The following is a 15,528-nucleotide window of genomic DNA, read 5'->3' on the forward strand; positions in this document are numbered from 1 at the left end:
AATTTTTAAGATGAAAAACAAGGCATTTCTTTGTGCAGAATTCTTTCAGTGTCTATAAAGACAATTAGTGTAATTGAAAAATACCCTAACAGTATTATGTTTGTTCTTTTAACTTATGCAAGAGTGTCATCTCTAACTTCGTTTTGTTATCCTTCTTAAAATTCTGGATTGCCTCAATGGGATTCATCAAAATAGTTTTCTTGATTATAGAAGCAGTAATGTAATTCTCTAAAGATCCAAAATAGGTTTTAGGATTCTCACCATAGTAAGATGAACTCAGAGTGGTTTCTTTTATATAGTTATTGTAGGAAGAACAAGCTTCCTTAACAACTATGAGGAATTGCCACATTTCTCATTGTCTAGACTAAATTAAATGAAATTATTGTCATTGTTTGAATCTTGAGTTGGACTTAAGAGAGTTTGTTGATCTTTCATACATGGATTCCAACCTGAACCTTGATTTTAAAATTCCTAAAATTATACCAGCCCATAACAAATAGTTTGGAGGAAGCATAGTATATTCATGCCATTTCCAGAATGGTAGCTATGTTAAGCTGTGACAACAAAAATAACTTTGCAGCAACTTTGCAGCTAAATACTAACAAATTAGTTCCTGCCTTATGCCATTATTCATGTTCCAGACCATTCATTACTGAATTGCTTCAACTGCAGCTATTTCATGGTACTGAAGAAAGAGAGGATTTCAACCAATCTGGAACTTAAGATAAATCAATTCTTACTTTACCTTAAAAAGTTTAGAATGACCACACTAACTTCAGTTCTACCCGTTCTTCATAAGGGAGACTGCTTTGTATCAGTGGATCTCGAGGACACCTATTTCCACATCAGAATGGAAGAAATCAGGCAATACTACCTCTCAGCTTCAGCATCAGATCTGATGCATTCCAGTTTCAGGTTTCCTCCTTCATTTTTTTCTATAGCTCCAAGGGTATTTACCAAGTGCATAGCAGTAGTTTGTACCTTGAGCTTGATGTGGCCAGATTTATCTTTACCCAGACAAGTGATTAATCTTTGCAAGTTTGCCCTTCTCACCTTTTCCCTTCTCTGCTCACTTGGCCTGTATATCAGCTACAAGTCTACAAGTGATCCATTATATGGGAGCAGTGCTCAACCCTACTACTGGCAGAGTGCAGGATCTTGTCTCTGCTGCTATACCTGCCTGGCCCCTAAGATCTGGAGCGGAGGTCCTTCTTCAGGGGCCTTCTTTGAAGAAGACCAGAAAAATGGCTGCCGGAGAAGGACCTTCTCTGTGGTGGTGCCCCCGCTTTGGAATGGGCTCCCCAGAGAGGTGTGCCTGACACCGACAGATTTTTCATTTTGACATCAGGCAAAAATCTTTTTATTTTCCTAGCATTTTAAAAGATAGTATTGATTTTAATGTTAATTGTATATATTATTGTGATGCTGTATCTTATGTATCTATGTTATCACAGCCCTGAGACACTGTAAAGGGCAGGATACAAAAAAATTAAATAAAGAAATAAATGATAACCATGTTAGGTAACACAGTGAGAAAACCCTTACTGAGTAAGTTCTTATCTGCTAGTATGGTTATAGAACCCTTCTTCCTCATTATAAGTGCATGAGCATGGATACTGTGGTAGAAGGGCAGTATTCCAAGGAAAGTACATCATGATTATGTGACCTCAGGGTATATTGTGAATTGGTAAATTGATGTAGATGGTATAAACTGTTTTTCCGTATTGTGTTGCATCCCTCACTTGAATATGTTGTAGACAAATTATAGCTTGCCCCGTGGAAGTGCTTTTGAAATGAGTGGCAATGCAAACACTAGAAGAAGGTTTTTTTCTCAAACAGACATCAGAATTTTCAGGAAATCTCAAAAAACAGATTACTAGATTCCTGTTACCATGCACCTTTCTTTCTCCTCTTTTCATAGTCTTTTGTGATCTGTTTAGGATTCTGTGTGTCACACTGATTCGAAGCACTACAGGAATATGGTTTCTGCAATATTTAATGTGGAAGGCTGTTATATCTGCATAAAATAGAAACCTGTTTTTAAAACTAGCATCAGTAGTCTGCATTATACAAAAATAGTTCAGCAAATCAGGAATTCATCTAATCTAGCATTCTCTGGTTTCCCTAATGAACTCTAAAAGTACCATTCAGCTGTTTGTAATAACTAAAGTGCTTTAATCCATAGCACTGTAATATTTAATAGTTCTTTGGCACAATGTAAACATTGAGAAACATCTGCACAAGCTGCTCACTGAGCAAGTTGCTTTCACTGTAATATGTACTGAATTGTACTATAGGGATTGAATGAAGTGAATCTATGAGCAAGATTTTGAAGTGAATCTACGAGCAAGATTTTGTAATGTATACCCTTGAAGAATGCATCAAAATACATCAAATGAAAGAGTAAGAAATATTAATGTGAAGATTTCTAATAAACTCAAATAATAAACTATTTCTAACAAAAGTCAGAGTAAGTAGGAGAAAGATTATAAATATCTGCCCACTAGAAACTTTCAAAGCATAACATAGAATAGCAGAGGTGGGCAACATTTTTGCCCTTGCCTTCCTCACATGTATGCAGTCTTTTGGACATGCACAGTTTTCCCTTGCCTCTCTCTTACAACCACATGCCCACTTGCCCTGATATAACTTCTTCCCCCTGTTCCTGCAGTCATGCCTCTTTGACACCTGATAGGCACTTGAAGCATGCTTCTCAGGTTTCCAGTGCACAGGGGGAAAAATCACTCCTTCAGTTCTCTAAGTAGTGGATCAGTGAACTAGGGGAATCATGGGGCACTGCAATTTGGATTGAGAAGATGGTTCTTTGGTGTAAGCCATATAATGCATGCATTATATTACAAGTTTTTTTAAACTAGTTTAATCTATATGTCAGTAACCAATAGGTCCATTCTACCTACCCTGCTTTTCTTGCACTTGTAGGACCTACTGTTTGCACCATGGATCTTTTGCATTTCTAAAATTTAAAATTAATCCCACAGATTAGCAGAAGCACTCATTTCCAGACTGGGACAGGTCAGCAGAGTTCCCTTTTGAGAGTGCCACTCACCTTCCCTGTTCTATAAAACAGTGAACAAATTAACACAATAGGATACTACTATTATACTTTATTAAGCTTTAATTTTTGTTGTTGTGCAAACAAAATTTAAGTTTATTAAACTCATAAGCTAAAAATAATAAGTGTGAGTAGTTGCTTTTAAAGTAGATGGATCACTATCTTGTTAAAAGCTTTCGTCCAAATAATTAAGGTTGGAGCACCATGTTTCTCAAGTTTACATTTTTTCAAAGCAACCACGTTAAGAATAACCATATTTAAGCAAACCAATAATCTGTTAGATTCTGTTTGCAGGGTTCCATGCATATCTGTATCTGTTCCTTATTGAACTGCTAGTACTCAAAATACAATGTACCTTCTTTCTTGTCTATGACCACCCAACCATAGATTGTACTGGAAGGGGTGGGGGGTCAGTACATGGTTGCACCAGGTTTATAAAATATTTATTTTTATTTTATTTATTTTTCAATTTATAACCTGCCTTTTTTCTATAAAGGGCTCAAGGCAGCTTACATCATCTCTCCTCCTCCATCTTATCCCCACAACAACCCTATGAGGTAGGTTGGGCTGAGAGCCTGTGACTGGCCCAAAGTCACCCAGTTGGCTCCATGGCCAAGCGGGGACTAGAACCCAGATCGTCTGAGTCCCAGTCCCATGCTCTTAACCACTATGCCAAAATAGCAATGTATATGTTGAGCAAGCTATCAAATACAAGTTCAGTTGAAGAGAGCTGTCTTTCAGGATTTTCCTGAGAATAAGAACTGACAGGATGTATTGTGCTTAATGTTCCAAAGATGGGAAGGTTAGAAAGTATATACAATGACAGCATCTTAGTGCAGCACAAATAATCCTTTGTAGAATGAAACACCTCTTAAATTGATTAACTTAAATTTAATTTGACATTCAATAAAAATACAGTCTGAGTGTTTTTAAATAGTGATTTGACAAGCTACTAAGTGAATTAGCTCTTAGAATTGTGCAAGTGGTGTGTGTGTTTGTATGTGTAAAGTTTCCTTGTCTTTCTGCACCACTGCTTGATGGGTTGCATAAGAAGAATAGGAAAGAAGCAGATGTCATCATAGTCAAGTTCTGTAGAAAAACTATGTAAGGAGGGAAAAAAGCTTTTTTAAAGTAAATGTATCTCATTTGTACTCAAGAAAGATGAAAACAAAGCCGCTGAACACTGTAAACCAGCTGTCATTCTTGGGCTTAGGTTTGGAAGTCCAATAATTTTCCATTACTGGTACTACATAAGAGCATCCCATAAAATGTGCAAACCTCAGAGGCAGGCCTTCATGCCATCTTCCACCACATTCAACACATCATACTACAAGTAAATGCTTGGCAGGGAGCACAGTGTAAATGAGGGGAAAGGTGCATTGGGAGAGTTCTTTTGCATCGTGTCCCCTATTTCATTCATGTGTTGTCATCCATCCTCCTTATCCACCCCTCACTTCCCAGCAGATTGACATTGGTAGGGAAGCATGAAGTGATCTCAGTTTGCCAGAAATGGACCTTTAAACTTCCTATCTCTGTACTCTGCAATGGAGAACAGGGAGTGTCAGGGGGTAGCACTGTGGATGCATGCAAGTACGTTTGTGTGTTCAAGAAAGGGAAGAGTGTCTATGTTCACCTGCACATGTTTGTACGTGTATGTGTACAGCCCTTGGACAAAAAGGTGCCCACTGCTGACCACGATTCTGACTGGTCGCAGCAACTGGAACATGCATTTATTTTAAAGGTCCACAAACAGCTCCGGACAGGGTATGAATAGTACTCCTTTGCTAAGAATATTCTGACTTTCTTGCTGAGAAGATGACCATAGATGGGGCATTACAGCTCACTTTTCAGGTACCCTTTAAAAAATCCTGGAAATTAGTCTAACCTTACTCTTCAGACTCTATTATGAGTCTGAAGAGTATATTATACTGTACAATATTATGCTGTACAAGGAGGAGACAAAAGTGCCACTGGTCTGTTACCATTTATGTAAAATCAGGATCTGTTACCTTTCATTTTCTTTCTATAATGTCCTTGGATTAGTTTTGGTTCGTATATGTATGATTAAGTTTTTTATTGCTGTTTCATTAGTATTTTGCTTTTTATAGGTAGTCAAAGAGAACAGAGGTTGATATGGAAAGACTGATGGTGATAAGTTTTATAAGCAAAATATTAAAGGATCTTTGTAAAGGTGTTAATTGCATTCCTTATTTTAGATGTGTGATAATGCTGTTCATTCCTGCACAGTAATAAAATAACTGATTTTTCATTTTTTTCCCTCTCAGTAATTGCAAAGTAACATCAGGAGAAGATAGTTTCCTTACGATATCCCAAGAAAACACTGAACTATAATTAGCATTTATTTTATCAGCCTTAGAAAATGCACAGCATCAACCCAGCCCTTCAGTGATTACTGTCATTTTTGGCACAGAAATATCAAAGTGGGAAAAGCAGAGAAATTTTTCCAGCACACTTTCCCAATGGGGCTGTTTGTTCAATACAACAGCCCAGTGTGGATTATTCAAAATGGTCTGTTTTATACGAGGATTGGTCAATCCTCACATAACCTATATCTGCCAGGTTCACACCACATGGCAACTACCAAGCAGGGGCTTCACATTCAACTTTTAAAAATAAAAAGTTTCAACCAAAAAAAGTTACATACAGATAGATTTGAATATAGCAATTATACATAAACTTCAACAAAGGCAGAGCAAATGTCAGTATGTGCATCTATTCAAAAGATCTCCATCATTATGTCCTCCATCCATCATTAGAAGAAATGAGCCTTTATCCGTCCAGTGCTGTAATATTAGTCTTTTAACTGTTAAAAGGGTACAGAGACCATGCATTAACTTCCATGAAGTAGGGAAGGATCATTTAAAAGAATGTATGAGTCAGTAAATTATTGAAAAGCATTCCAGTACAACTTTTATCCATATTATAAGTCTATTCCAAAAAGAGGCAGTTGCTGAACAGTGTCAAAAGATATGTTTGAAAGAACCATTAGTAGTATTACAGTTCTAGCAAGTAGCCAACTCAGACAAATCCTTATTAAAGAGATGTTGGGCATCCAGTAAACATGAAATTGATCTTGGTTGAATATGATGCAACTTGAGATCCATTAGAACTTCAAATAAAGGAAAGATCCATTGCTTAGACCAAATAGGGTATTTTAGTTTCCCGCTCCATTCCGACTTTAGACCATGTGATACTATTCACTGATAATATTTATAAACATGGATTGTGAGTTATTATAACTAATCAGCCTCAGTAGCAGAGGAGACAAGTTTTAAAAGCTTCTGGGCTAAACATAGCTTCTAACAAATGTTACTATTGCAAGTATTCACCAGGCAAGTCATATTTGGCACACAAATCCAAACAGGATAAAACTCATCAATCAATCCGAAGTGAAAATCAATTCAGCTGACCAAGTCAGCCATGAAAACATTTTCCTACCAATTTTTGAGTCATAATTTTGCCATCAGGTCAATTTAGCTTGTGAAAATGGATTAAACTGTAATTGACATAATATAATCCAACATTCATCTTTAGCAACCACAAGAGTGGAAGGATGCTATCCATCTTAATAAACAAAGGAGATCCATATGAGAAGATTCTAAAACTGACCAAGTATAAAATCTAATCTCAGTAGAAAAGACTTAAATGTAACATAAGTAAGCAAATATACCCAGTGAAAGTCAAACTCATCTTCCTTGATGGAAAGTTGCATTCTTTTTAACAATATTCATGGCAGAGTATAATACAAAAGAGAAAAAAATGCAAAACAGAGAATTACATTTCTATATCTGAAGGTGTATTCTTTTTCTTCTTATATATAGCAGGCACAGGAGCCTGCAGTCTGGATTGGAAAACTAGCATGGGGAATAAGGGGACATTAATCCTGTCTTCCTATGGGATGGCCCAAATCTAGATCACTTTTTCTTCACACCTGCATTTTTTATTGCAAAACGGTAATCACTGTTATGAATTAATATTTTGCAGTAGAAACTGTAGTCAAGGCTCTCAGTCAGGATTTTGCCTATTAACTGGGGGAAATTGTTAAAGCTCCTTTATCCCACTTAAGGATCCCAATGTAGATCAGAGGCCCTGCATTTATTCTGTAGTAAAAATCAAGTCAGGATGGGGACCATAGCAATTATTTTTAAAGTAATGTCTGTTTTGGCCTTCAAATTACCAGTTTACTGATGTTGCATACATAGTTCCTGCTTAAGTCTCCCATGTTTGTTTGTTATGCTGGCAAGACAATAGTGTAGAAATGTTCTGGATTTTACTTCAGAACATTATATAGTGCCACTCTTAACCTGGCATCTTTGTGACTCATTAATTAGCAGTGTAATTATCTTGGCTCCATCCACAAGTCATGCTGAAGTAGTAAAGTTGGAACTGGCTTTCTGCAGCCAAAAGTTTCTCTTGATTGAAATAACTAGAAGTAATATGTATCTGCATGTTTATTTCCTTATTATTGTAACCATCTCAAATTGAACTACTGACATCCTTGTCAGAGCATTGACCGTCAAGGATATGGGTTTTTTCAGGTGTCCCATTTTCTAAGCAAATGTCCAGCAGGGCATTATCAAAGGTATATATTTTTGGCTTCTTAGACACCGGACACTAATGTTGGGTAAATTTTATCTGGGTAGCAAGATTAAGAGAATGTTTTATTCATATCCCACTTGTTTTCTTCTTTTGCAAAGGAACCCAAATCCTGTGAAATAGGTTACTCTGAGAGTCAGTGCTTGATCCAGAGTCACTAGTGCTCTGCTCTGGTCATTCTGTTTTTATCCTGTGCAATAGTCAAAGCTCTCTGGGCAGTTTACGGTAGCCTGACTGGGAATTAGGACTTTTTCCCACTATACTTTTCAGTGATATATGTATTGTGCACTTTGCATTACTTGGTCTAGCTGCTGTGCTGTTACACGTTTAATTTCCAGGCTTTCTGTCAACTGGGAATAGTTTGAAATGCTACTTCAAGTGTGCAAAAGGAACAAGGCCAATACTGTCTCAAGCCAAGCATATTAATTATCCAATATAGGACAAGATCTGACAATAAAATGCCTTGGTACATTTTAAGAAAGAGCTGCCTGAAGGTAGCATCATAGTTCGTGAGCAAAAAAAAAAAGAAAGAAAAGTCTTTTGTTTTTTGAGTTTAGCTGCCAAATGCATCATTATTCTGCATGATGTGCCTATCTTTTGGGGAAAAAACAGTCCTGATACTTCCCCCATTGACAACTAGCCATAGCAGAAGAAGTTTTGTATGAGGAATACTGGGGCAGATTTCCCCACTATACAGTAATGCTGTCAAATCCAACTTGTATACATATGTGTCTCTGCATTTGCGTCCATATGAGTGCACTCTCTCACACACTTGCAGTCCTTAAGAGGGTATTCCAGGGGTCTAAAGGTGTTGGAGACCTTCCTTTCCATGAGCACAGAGGAACGTCAGTGGATGAAGGTTTGCTGCCAGAATTTTCCTTGCTTCAGCAAAAAGAAAAACACCATTGCTGCTCCACTTTTGGAGCTCCAGTATATTAGAAAAAGTGAGTGCATGTCAGAAATAGACCAAGAGTGACTTTGGATCCACAGGGACCCAAACTTCCCTGTTCCTCTGAACTGATCCATAAACAGCAAGAGATGCATAGTTTATGCCCGTTGATGTTAATGGAAGGGTGTGTTGTTGTTGTTGTTGTTAAGGGCCATATTATTATTCTCTACTGCCCCATAAGCTCTAGGTGGATCTGAAGCTCTTTTGGAAGTAAAGAAAAGCCTCCAAAAGTCACCCCACCATAGCAGAGCTAGCACGACATAGAAATCAGCAGAATCTTTGTCAGATTGCAGCAGTGAAGGAAAGCATTTAATGGTCTCTCATTGGCAGATTAAGAAGTGCTCGGTTTTCTGTGTATGTGTACTCAAAAACTTGATCAGATAAGACTGCTAAGATTGTGAAGGTCCTAGAATTAATGCTTGAATTGCTTGCTTTACTTTTCCCTCTCCTTTATCTTTTTCATTTGTGTTTATTAGGCTCTAAGCCTGCACACCTGAAATGTCTTTTAGTCTCTTAGCAGCACTTAAATGTTTATATGGTTTAAAAGAGCTAAATATTTAGTATATTTCTTCTGGATATCTTGTAAGAATTTTACACTCTTGTTTGTAGCTTGTTTCCTTTCTTTTAATAGAGTTAATAAACAGGAAGTGTTTTAACTGTGATTGTTATCTCTGTCCTCATTTGCAGGGGTCACAAGCGAAAGTTAGATGACGATGATGGTGCCAGTGAATCAAGTAAAGGGTCTAGCAATGAAGACGAAGAAGGGAGCAGTTCAGAGGCAGATGAAATGGCAGCAGCACTAGAAGCTGAACTGAATGACTTTATGTAACCTACATAAGGAAGGAGTGTCTAATTATGTGCCACTCAGAATTCCAGTGGTGGACATTTCCTGTCCCCTCCAAAATATGGTGTATATTTTGCAAAATAACATAGGAGGAGGTGATGCGTTATTTTACAAAATCTGAAATAGATGTTTTTAAGGTGTTTTACTAAAGGAATATATACTTTTTTAAAAGAAAAGTATTAAAAGGGGACTTGGTCTTATATGCCAAAGACAAGTTATGAGCTCTGCAGAACCTTCCATAAGAAAGTAGTGCAAAGATTTGCAGCTGAACTTCTGAAAAATAATGCCATGATGGCATTGACTACCGAGCTTCAGAGCTAAGGAATACATTGCATGGATGAGGTAAAGGGATTCTGATCAAGATATGTTTTCTTCACAGTGAGATATTATCAAATAGACTTTTAAAAATAAAGAACAATTTATATTTGTATAGGAACTGAGAATGCGATATGCAAGCTTTGAGAACCCTGCACTTGTCCTTCCTGCCACTTGCTTCTAAGAGAATATATGATGATTGAATTATATGTTTTAAGTTACTTTGTGGATTAGTTGTATTCTTTAGGAGACTATTTAGATTTTTAACTTCTTTAAAAATTGCAGATTTAGCACAGAAAACACTGTGCACAATTGTGCTGCCATAAAACATATCCATTCATTTTGTGTTGTATTTCAAAGGAATGGCTACAAGCTAATTCTAAATAGCATTTTATTTCTTTGAAAGAACAGATGTAAAGTTTTTGTACATTCTATTTCATATTTGATCTACAAAGCAGATTCTTTTCATTAATAAAATACATTTTGTAAACTCTTTTCTCAGTTCATCAGTTATAGTGCTAATCTTTCTATTTTGGTTCTTTTCATAAGATAACACACCTTTTCTGGGATTGCACTTTTAATGAATATAATTATCGACATGTTTTGGAATGAGACCAAAATGTATTTGATGGAAATTTCCTTACTCCAACCTTTTTTCTGTAAGGGTTGCTACTTGAATTTGTAAGGAATACTTATAAACTATTTTGATCTCAGGTTGTAACTTTATTGTTTTCAATTACAATATTTGAACAACATCTGGGTAGAAGAACAACTTTGCTTACAGGTTAGCTAATGGATTAGCTAACTGGTTTTGCTGACTGATTTTTGATAGGAGTTGGAATCCAGACACATCTGCCCACCCCTGCCCTAAACATACTTGTATGCTGCTTTAATTTTTGTTCTCCATCACCTTTGAAAACATTATATGTTGTGTGAGTCAATAAGAGATTAGGTAACTTTTTAAGATACAAAAATACTTTGAAAACTTGACCACAAAGGAAATAGAGCTTCCTTCCAGGGCAAGAGTAATAAATGTGCCACTGAAGCATCTTTATCAATGTCAAAACAGAAGTTTTAACTGAGCAGTGAAAGTTGTGTGCTTGCATTAATAAATGCCTCATATTTAACATTGCTGCAAGACACTGTGGTGTTGGCTTTACACTCAACAACAAATGGTGGCAGTCATGGGAAAGACTTCAGCTTGTTTGTATAATTTCCCCTTCCTGTCCTTGTGCCTAGAGGCACACTGTGCCTGATCGCCAGGGAACCCCACAGTGCCATCCTTAATGCAGAAGCTTTCTGCTGGCTCAGCAGTATATCATCATTCAGCTAACATCCTCCTTGGCTTTGACCTGAGTTGCTGTTGTAGAAAACTAATGGGTCTGACTATGTTAGAACTGTAGCTGCCGACAAAAAAGCAGCAGCGCTGCTACCTGAATCAGCTACCTCAGCAAAGACATATTTTTATTCAGCCTTTTTGTGACCAAAGTACTCTTTCGGGTTGAAAACAGTGTCATCTGCAATTCTTTACCCTTAAAATTTTTAGGATTCACTTCATTAATTTTAAAAGTAGAAACTGCAAACAGTTCCTCCAAAGGCATGTGACAAAGGTGAATGAAGCAAATACTGGCATGCCAAGGGCTCTTCTTTCAAAGTAATTCCCATGGTTTGTTCTCAGATCTGTACAGGACTGTGACAAATACTTAAACTGCAGTTGTTCTTCGTCGTGGCCTCTGTGCATCACACATATGGGTGCTGCGCCTGCACAGTGCCTAAGCCGGAAGATTAGGAAGCTAACGGTTTATGGTGGGAAAAAGTTCTGCTCCGCTCCCCGCTACAGTATAAATAGAGCAGAGCGTCCACCATTTTACTCAGTCTTTGCGACCGCCATTTCACTGTGTCTCGTGCCTGTTCATCTCTCACTTAGATTTCACCTTGTGCTCCTATGGTTATACCTTATTCTACTTACCTTGTTCCTCATTATATTCCCAGTTTTTTCTTCTCTTCCTCATTGTAGTTTTTCTTCTCTCTCTCTAAAAAAAAACAAAAATATTACTCTTACCCTCTGTACTATCATCTCTTTTTTTCCTTTTCGCGCTGGCACAGTGGGTGGCATTCCGCAAGTGTTAACTGCGGCTCCAAAATGTCTCCCACTGACCCACATGACTTATGCCTCCTCTGCCTTGGTGAGGGGCATAGAACCGACAAGTGTGGGCATTGCCTGACCTTTACTAAACAGGCCAGGAAGAGTAGGGAGAATCATCTCCGTAAGTTGCTCTGGGATCAGACCTTGCTACAATCAGACCAGTTGGTCTCAAGGCCTACCCCTTCCTCGGCTGTGCCGCTGCAGCGCTCCACCTCTACGGCCACACCCTCTAAGCGCCTCACCTCAACATCGGCCGCACCACCGCAGCATCCTTTGGACGAAGGCGCTGCTTCGACAGAAGCGCAACACCTACCTTCTCCTCCAGCTAAAAGGAGAAGCATAAGCACTCAGAACCTGATAAATCCTCCGGGGACAAGAAGCCGAATAAAGATAAGGCGGCTAAGGCAGCCCATAAGGGCAAGAAACTCGACCACCCCAAACATCGGGGCTCAGGTTCATCAGGGTTCTCCGTACCAACCACCGCCACGGTACTGACTCCCTCAGGACCGGCCCTGCAATCAGCGATGCAGGTGACTCCGCCGGGATCCCCCAAGCCTGTGGTTCGGCCTGAGAGCGTGTCTCCCCCACCGGAGCCACCACTTAGGGAGTCCATCTCTGATGGAGAAATTAGAGATTCCCCACCCAGGCAACGTTCCCCGACTCCGATGCCTACTGCTGGGCCACCTGAGGGAACACAGTCGCCGCCTAGGCGTAGGAGCCGTTCATCGGAACACTAAGTGGATGACTGGCCTCTGCCTGGCTATGGCAGTTTCCCGGGCTGGAGTGGATATCCATCCTATGCCTATTTCCCTCGGAACCGTCGTTCACCATCGATCCCAAGAGAGGCACCGTCAAGTTCCGGCTGTACAGAACGGAGACCTCCACCATCTCCTGAGACTTCCTCGTCTAGCGAACACTACCGCTGCCACCAGGACTCGGACGAGTTGAAAGTAGACTCCACATCCCCGGATGTGGCCATCACTTCCCAGGACCCTGGATCCCCAGACTAGCCCCATGTCTCCTTCTCGAAACTTGTTTCTCGTCTAGTTCGGTTGCTGGAAATAGAGGCCTACCATCGCCCCGGCCCCAGCACTGATCGATTTTACGATATAGTCCAGGGAGAGCAGTCTGCAACCATTGCCTTGCCTCTTATCACCACGCTCCACCGGGCAATGGTCCAGCCCTGGGATCAACTGGCACAACCGCAAGCGACGTCTCGTTGGTACAAGTCTATGTACCGGGTCAGAGAGGAAGATACTCCATTCTTGCTGCGCCACCCTAAGACCAACTCTGTGATGGTCGAGTCGTCCCAGGGCAGGGAGGCTCAGGGCCATACAATACCCCGAGATAAGGAAGGGAGGAAAATCGACATGATTGGGCTTCGGGTCTATGCAGCTGCAGGATTTGGCCTGCACATATCAAATTACGAAGCTACTCTGGCACGTTACCAGTACTGCATAATGCAGAAGCTGGATAACATCGCCTCCTCCCTCCCGGACCAACAGGCAGACCTTGCCAGGGTCTTTATAAAGGAAGCGATGCAGGTGGCCATACAGCAGTTGTTCACCACAAGATGTCATGTGAACACTGACTCTTGGGCCATGGTCAGTGCTATTTCCCTGCAACGGCATACATGGCTCAGGAATTGTAACTTTCCTGAGGAAATGAAGAGGAGGATAGAGGAAATGCCATTTGATGGCACTGGCCTCTTCCACGCGAAGACTGATCAGAAACTCAAAGCTATCCACGAATCCCGCATGACAGCACGTCGCATGGAGCTCTTGCAAACCAAACATAAGTGACCATGTTCCAGGCCTTACGGATGCCAGCAATATCAATCTCGCCAACAATATCAACAGAGGCAGCAGTGTAGAAGGCAACAGCCTCAACAGCACTTCTCTCAGGACCGTTGGCGCTTCAACACCGAAAAATGCCCTCGTTGACGGTCCCAGCGAACCAATTCATCTTTCCACCTCCCACCTTCCCCTCTCCCTTTAGGGAGCCGGCTTCAAAGCCAACTCCCCATTTGGGAGTCCATTACATCTGATAGGTGGGTGTTGTCCATCATTCAGCTCGGATATAGAATAGAATTCGACATTGTTCCACCGTTGAGCCCTATCCAATTTACGCCACCATCTTCGGTGTTTTGTGCGATGAGGTCTACCAACTTCTTTGTAAATGAGCGATTTGACAACTCTCTCGCACCGATGGGCTACACGGATTCTATTCTAGATATTTGACAGTCCCCAAATGGGATGGTGGTCTTCAACCCATCCTGGATCTGAGAAATGTCAATAGATACATCAAACCAAAAAAGTTCTGGATGACCACCTTACAGAATATCCTTCCATTGCTGAAAAAAGGGGATTGGTTCACCTCATTGGACTTGAAGGATGCTTATTTTCATATCTCCATTCATCCTTCCCATAGACGCTTCCTGCGTTTTACTGTTGGATCTGATATTTTCGAATTCAATGTTCTTCTGTTCGGTCTAGCTACGGCACCGAGAGTTTTTACAAAATGCATGGCCCCAGTATGCACTCACTTACAGCTTCAGGGTATACAAGTCTACCCCTATTTAGATGATTGGCTGATTGTGTCACAGACTAAAGACAACCTCCTTGCAGCTGTCCATACGACTTGTACTTTGCTTGATGACCTTGGCCTATGCATTAACTTTAAGAAATCGTCACTTATCCCTACACAGGTCATCAATTTCATCGGGGCACGTATCGACTCCATTCTACAAAGAGCATTTCTTCCTCCATCCCACGGAGCCACGCTGTGTGCCCAAATTCATCGGATTCGACGACTGAGAACAGTGCAAGCTGTCACTATACAAAGACTGCTGGGGCACATGGCGGCCGCAGTGGCCATTGTGCCGCACACATGACTCAGACTTTGGCTGCTTCAATTGTTCCTCAACAAATCGTTTCACCCGCAGTGGGACTTACAAACCAAGCTTCTTCGGATCCCATCCTCGATCCTTCACTCCCTGACATGGTGGACTGTTACATGCAACCTATCTACAGGCGTTTCGTTCCGTCCGCCCCAACTGAATGTGACATTGTACACTGACGCGTCCCTCATTGGATGGGGTGCGGCATGTGCAGGACTTCGGGTTCAAGGGACTTGGAACCGACAAGAAGCGGAGAGGCTTATCAATTTCCTCGAGCTTCTAGCGATTTTCAACACTCTCAAATCTTTCAAAACCGTCATACACCGTCAAGTTGTGCAGATTGTGTCCGACAACATAGCTGCTGTTTTCTGTGTCAACAAGCAAGGTGGGACAAAGTCACCTCTCTTGGCCCGATTGTCAATGCAAATCTGGGATTGGTGTATCCCAAGGGACATAATGCTACTGGCAGGACATCTTGCAGGAACCGACAACGTAGAAGTGGATACACTGAGCAGGCAACGACCCACGAGTGGGAGTTGGACCGGATGATTTGCAACGAACTGTTCCAGTTGTGGGGATACCCAGACATAGACTTGTTCGCTACCCGAAAAAACAGGGTATGTGAACTGTTTTGCTCCAGAGCAGGTATCGGACAGGGCTCAAGGGGAGATGCCCTCATGATCAA

The 15,528-nt window shown here is 40.6% G+C and overlaps 1 protein-coding gene across 2 annotated transcripts in view; it reads left to right on the forward strand.

Moving 5' to 3' along the window:
- The window catches only part of CTDP1 (CTD phosphatase subunit 1), a 66,630-nt gene extending 56,339 nt beyond the window's left edge, over window positions 1-10,291 (forward strand). For both annotated transcript variants that reach the window (XM_044426327.1, XM_044426328.1), the window contains one exon: window positions 9,327-10,291. In XM_044426327.1, coding sequence (XP_044282262.1) covers window positions 9,327-9,468 — 142 coding nt within the window. In that variant the 3' untranslated portion in view covers window positions 9,469-10,291. The remainder of the gene's footprint in view (window positions 1-9,326) is intronic.
- The last annotated feature ends 5,237 nt before the right edge of the window (window positions 10,292-15,528 follow it).

Source organism: Varanus komodoensis, unplaced genomic scaffold, assembly GCF_004798865.1.
Source record: "Varanus komodoensis strain SLA01 unplaced genomic scaffold, ASM479886v1 scaffold17, whole genome shotgun sequence".
Classification (NCBI taxonomy): Eukaryota; Metazoa; Chordata; class Lepidosauria; order Squamata; family Varanidae; genus Varanus; species Varanus komodoensis.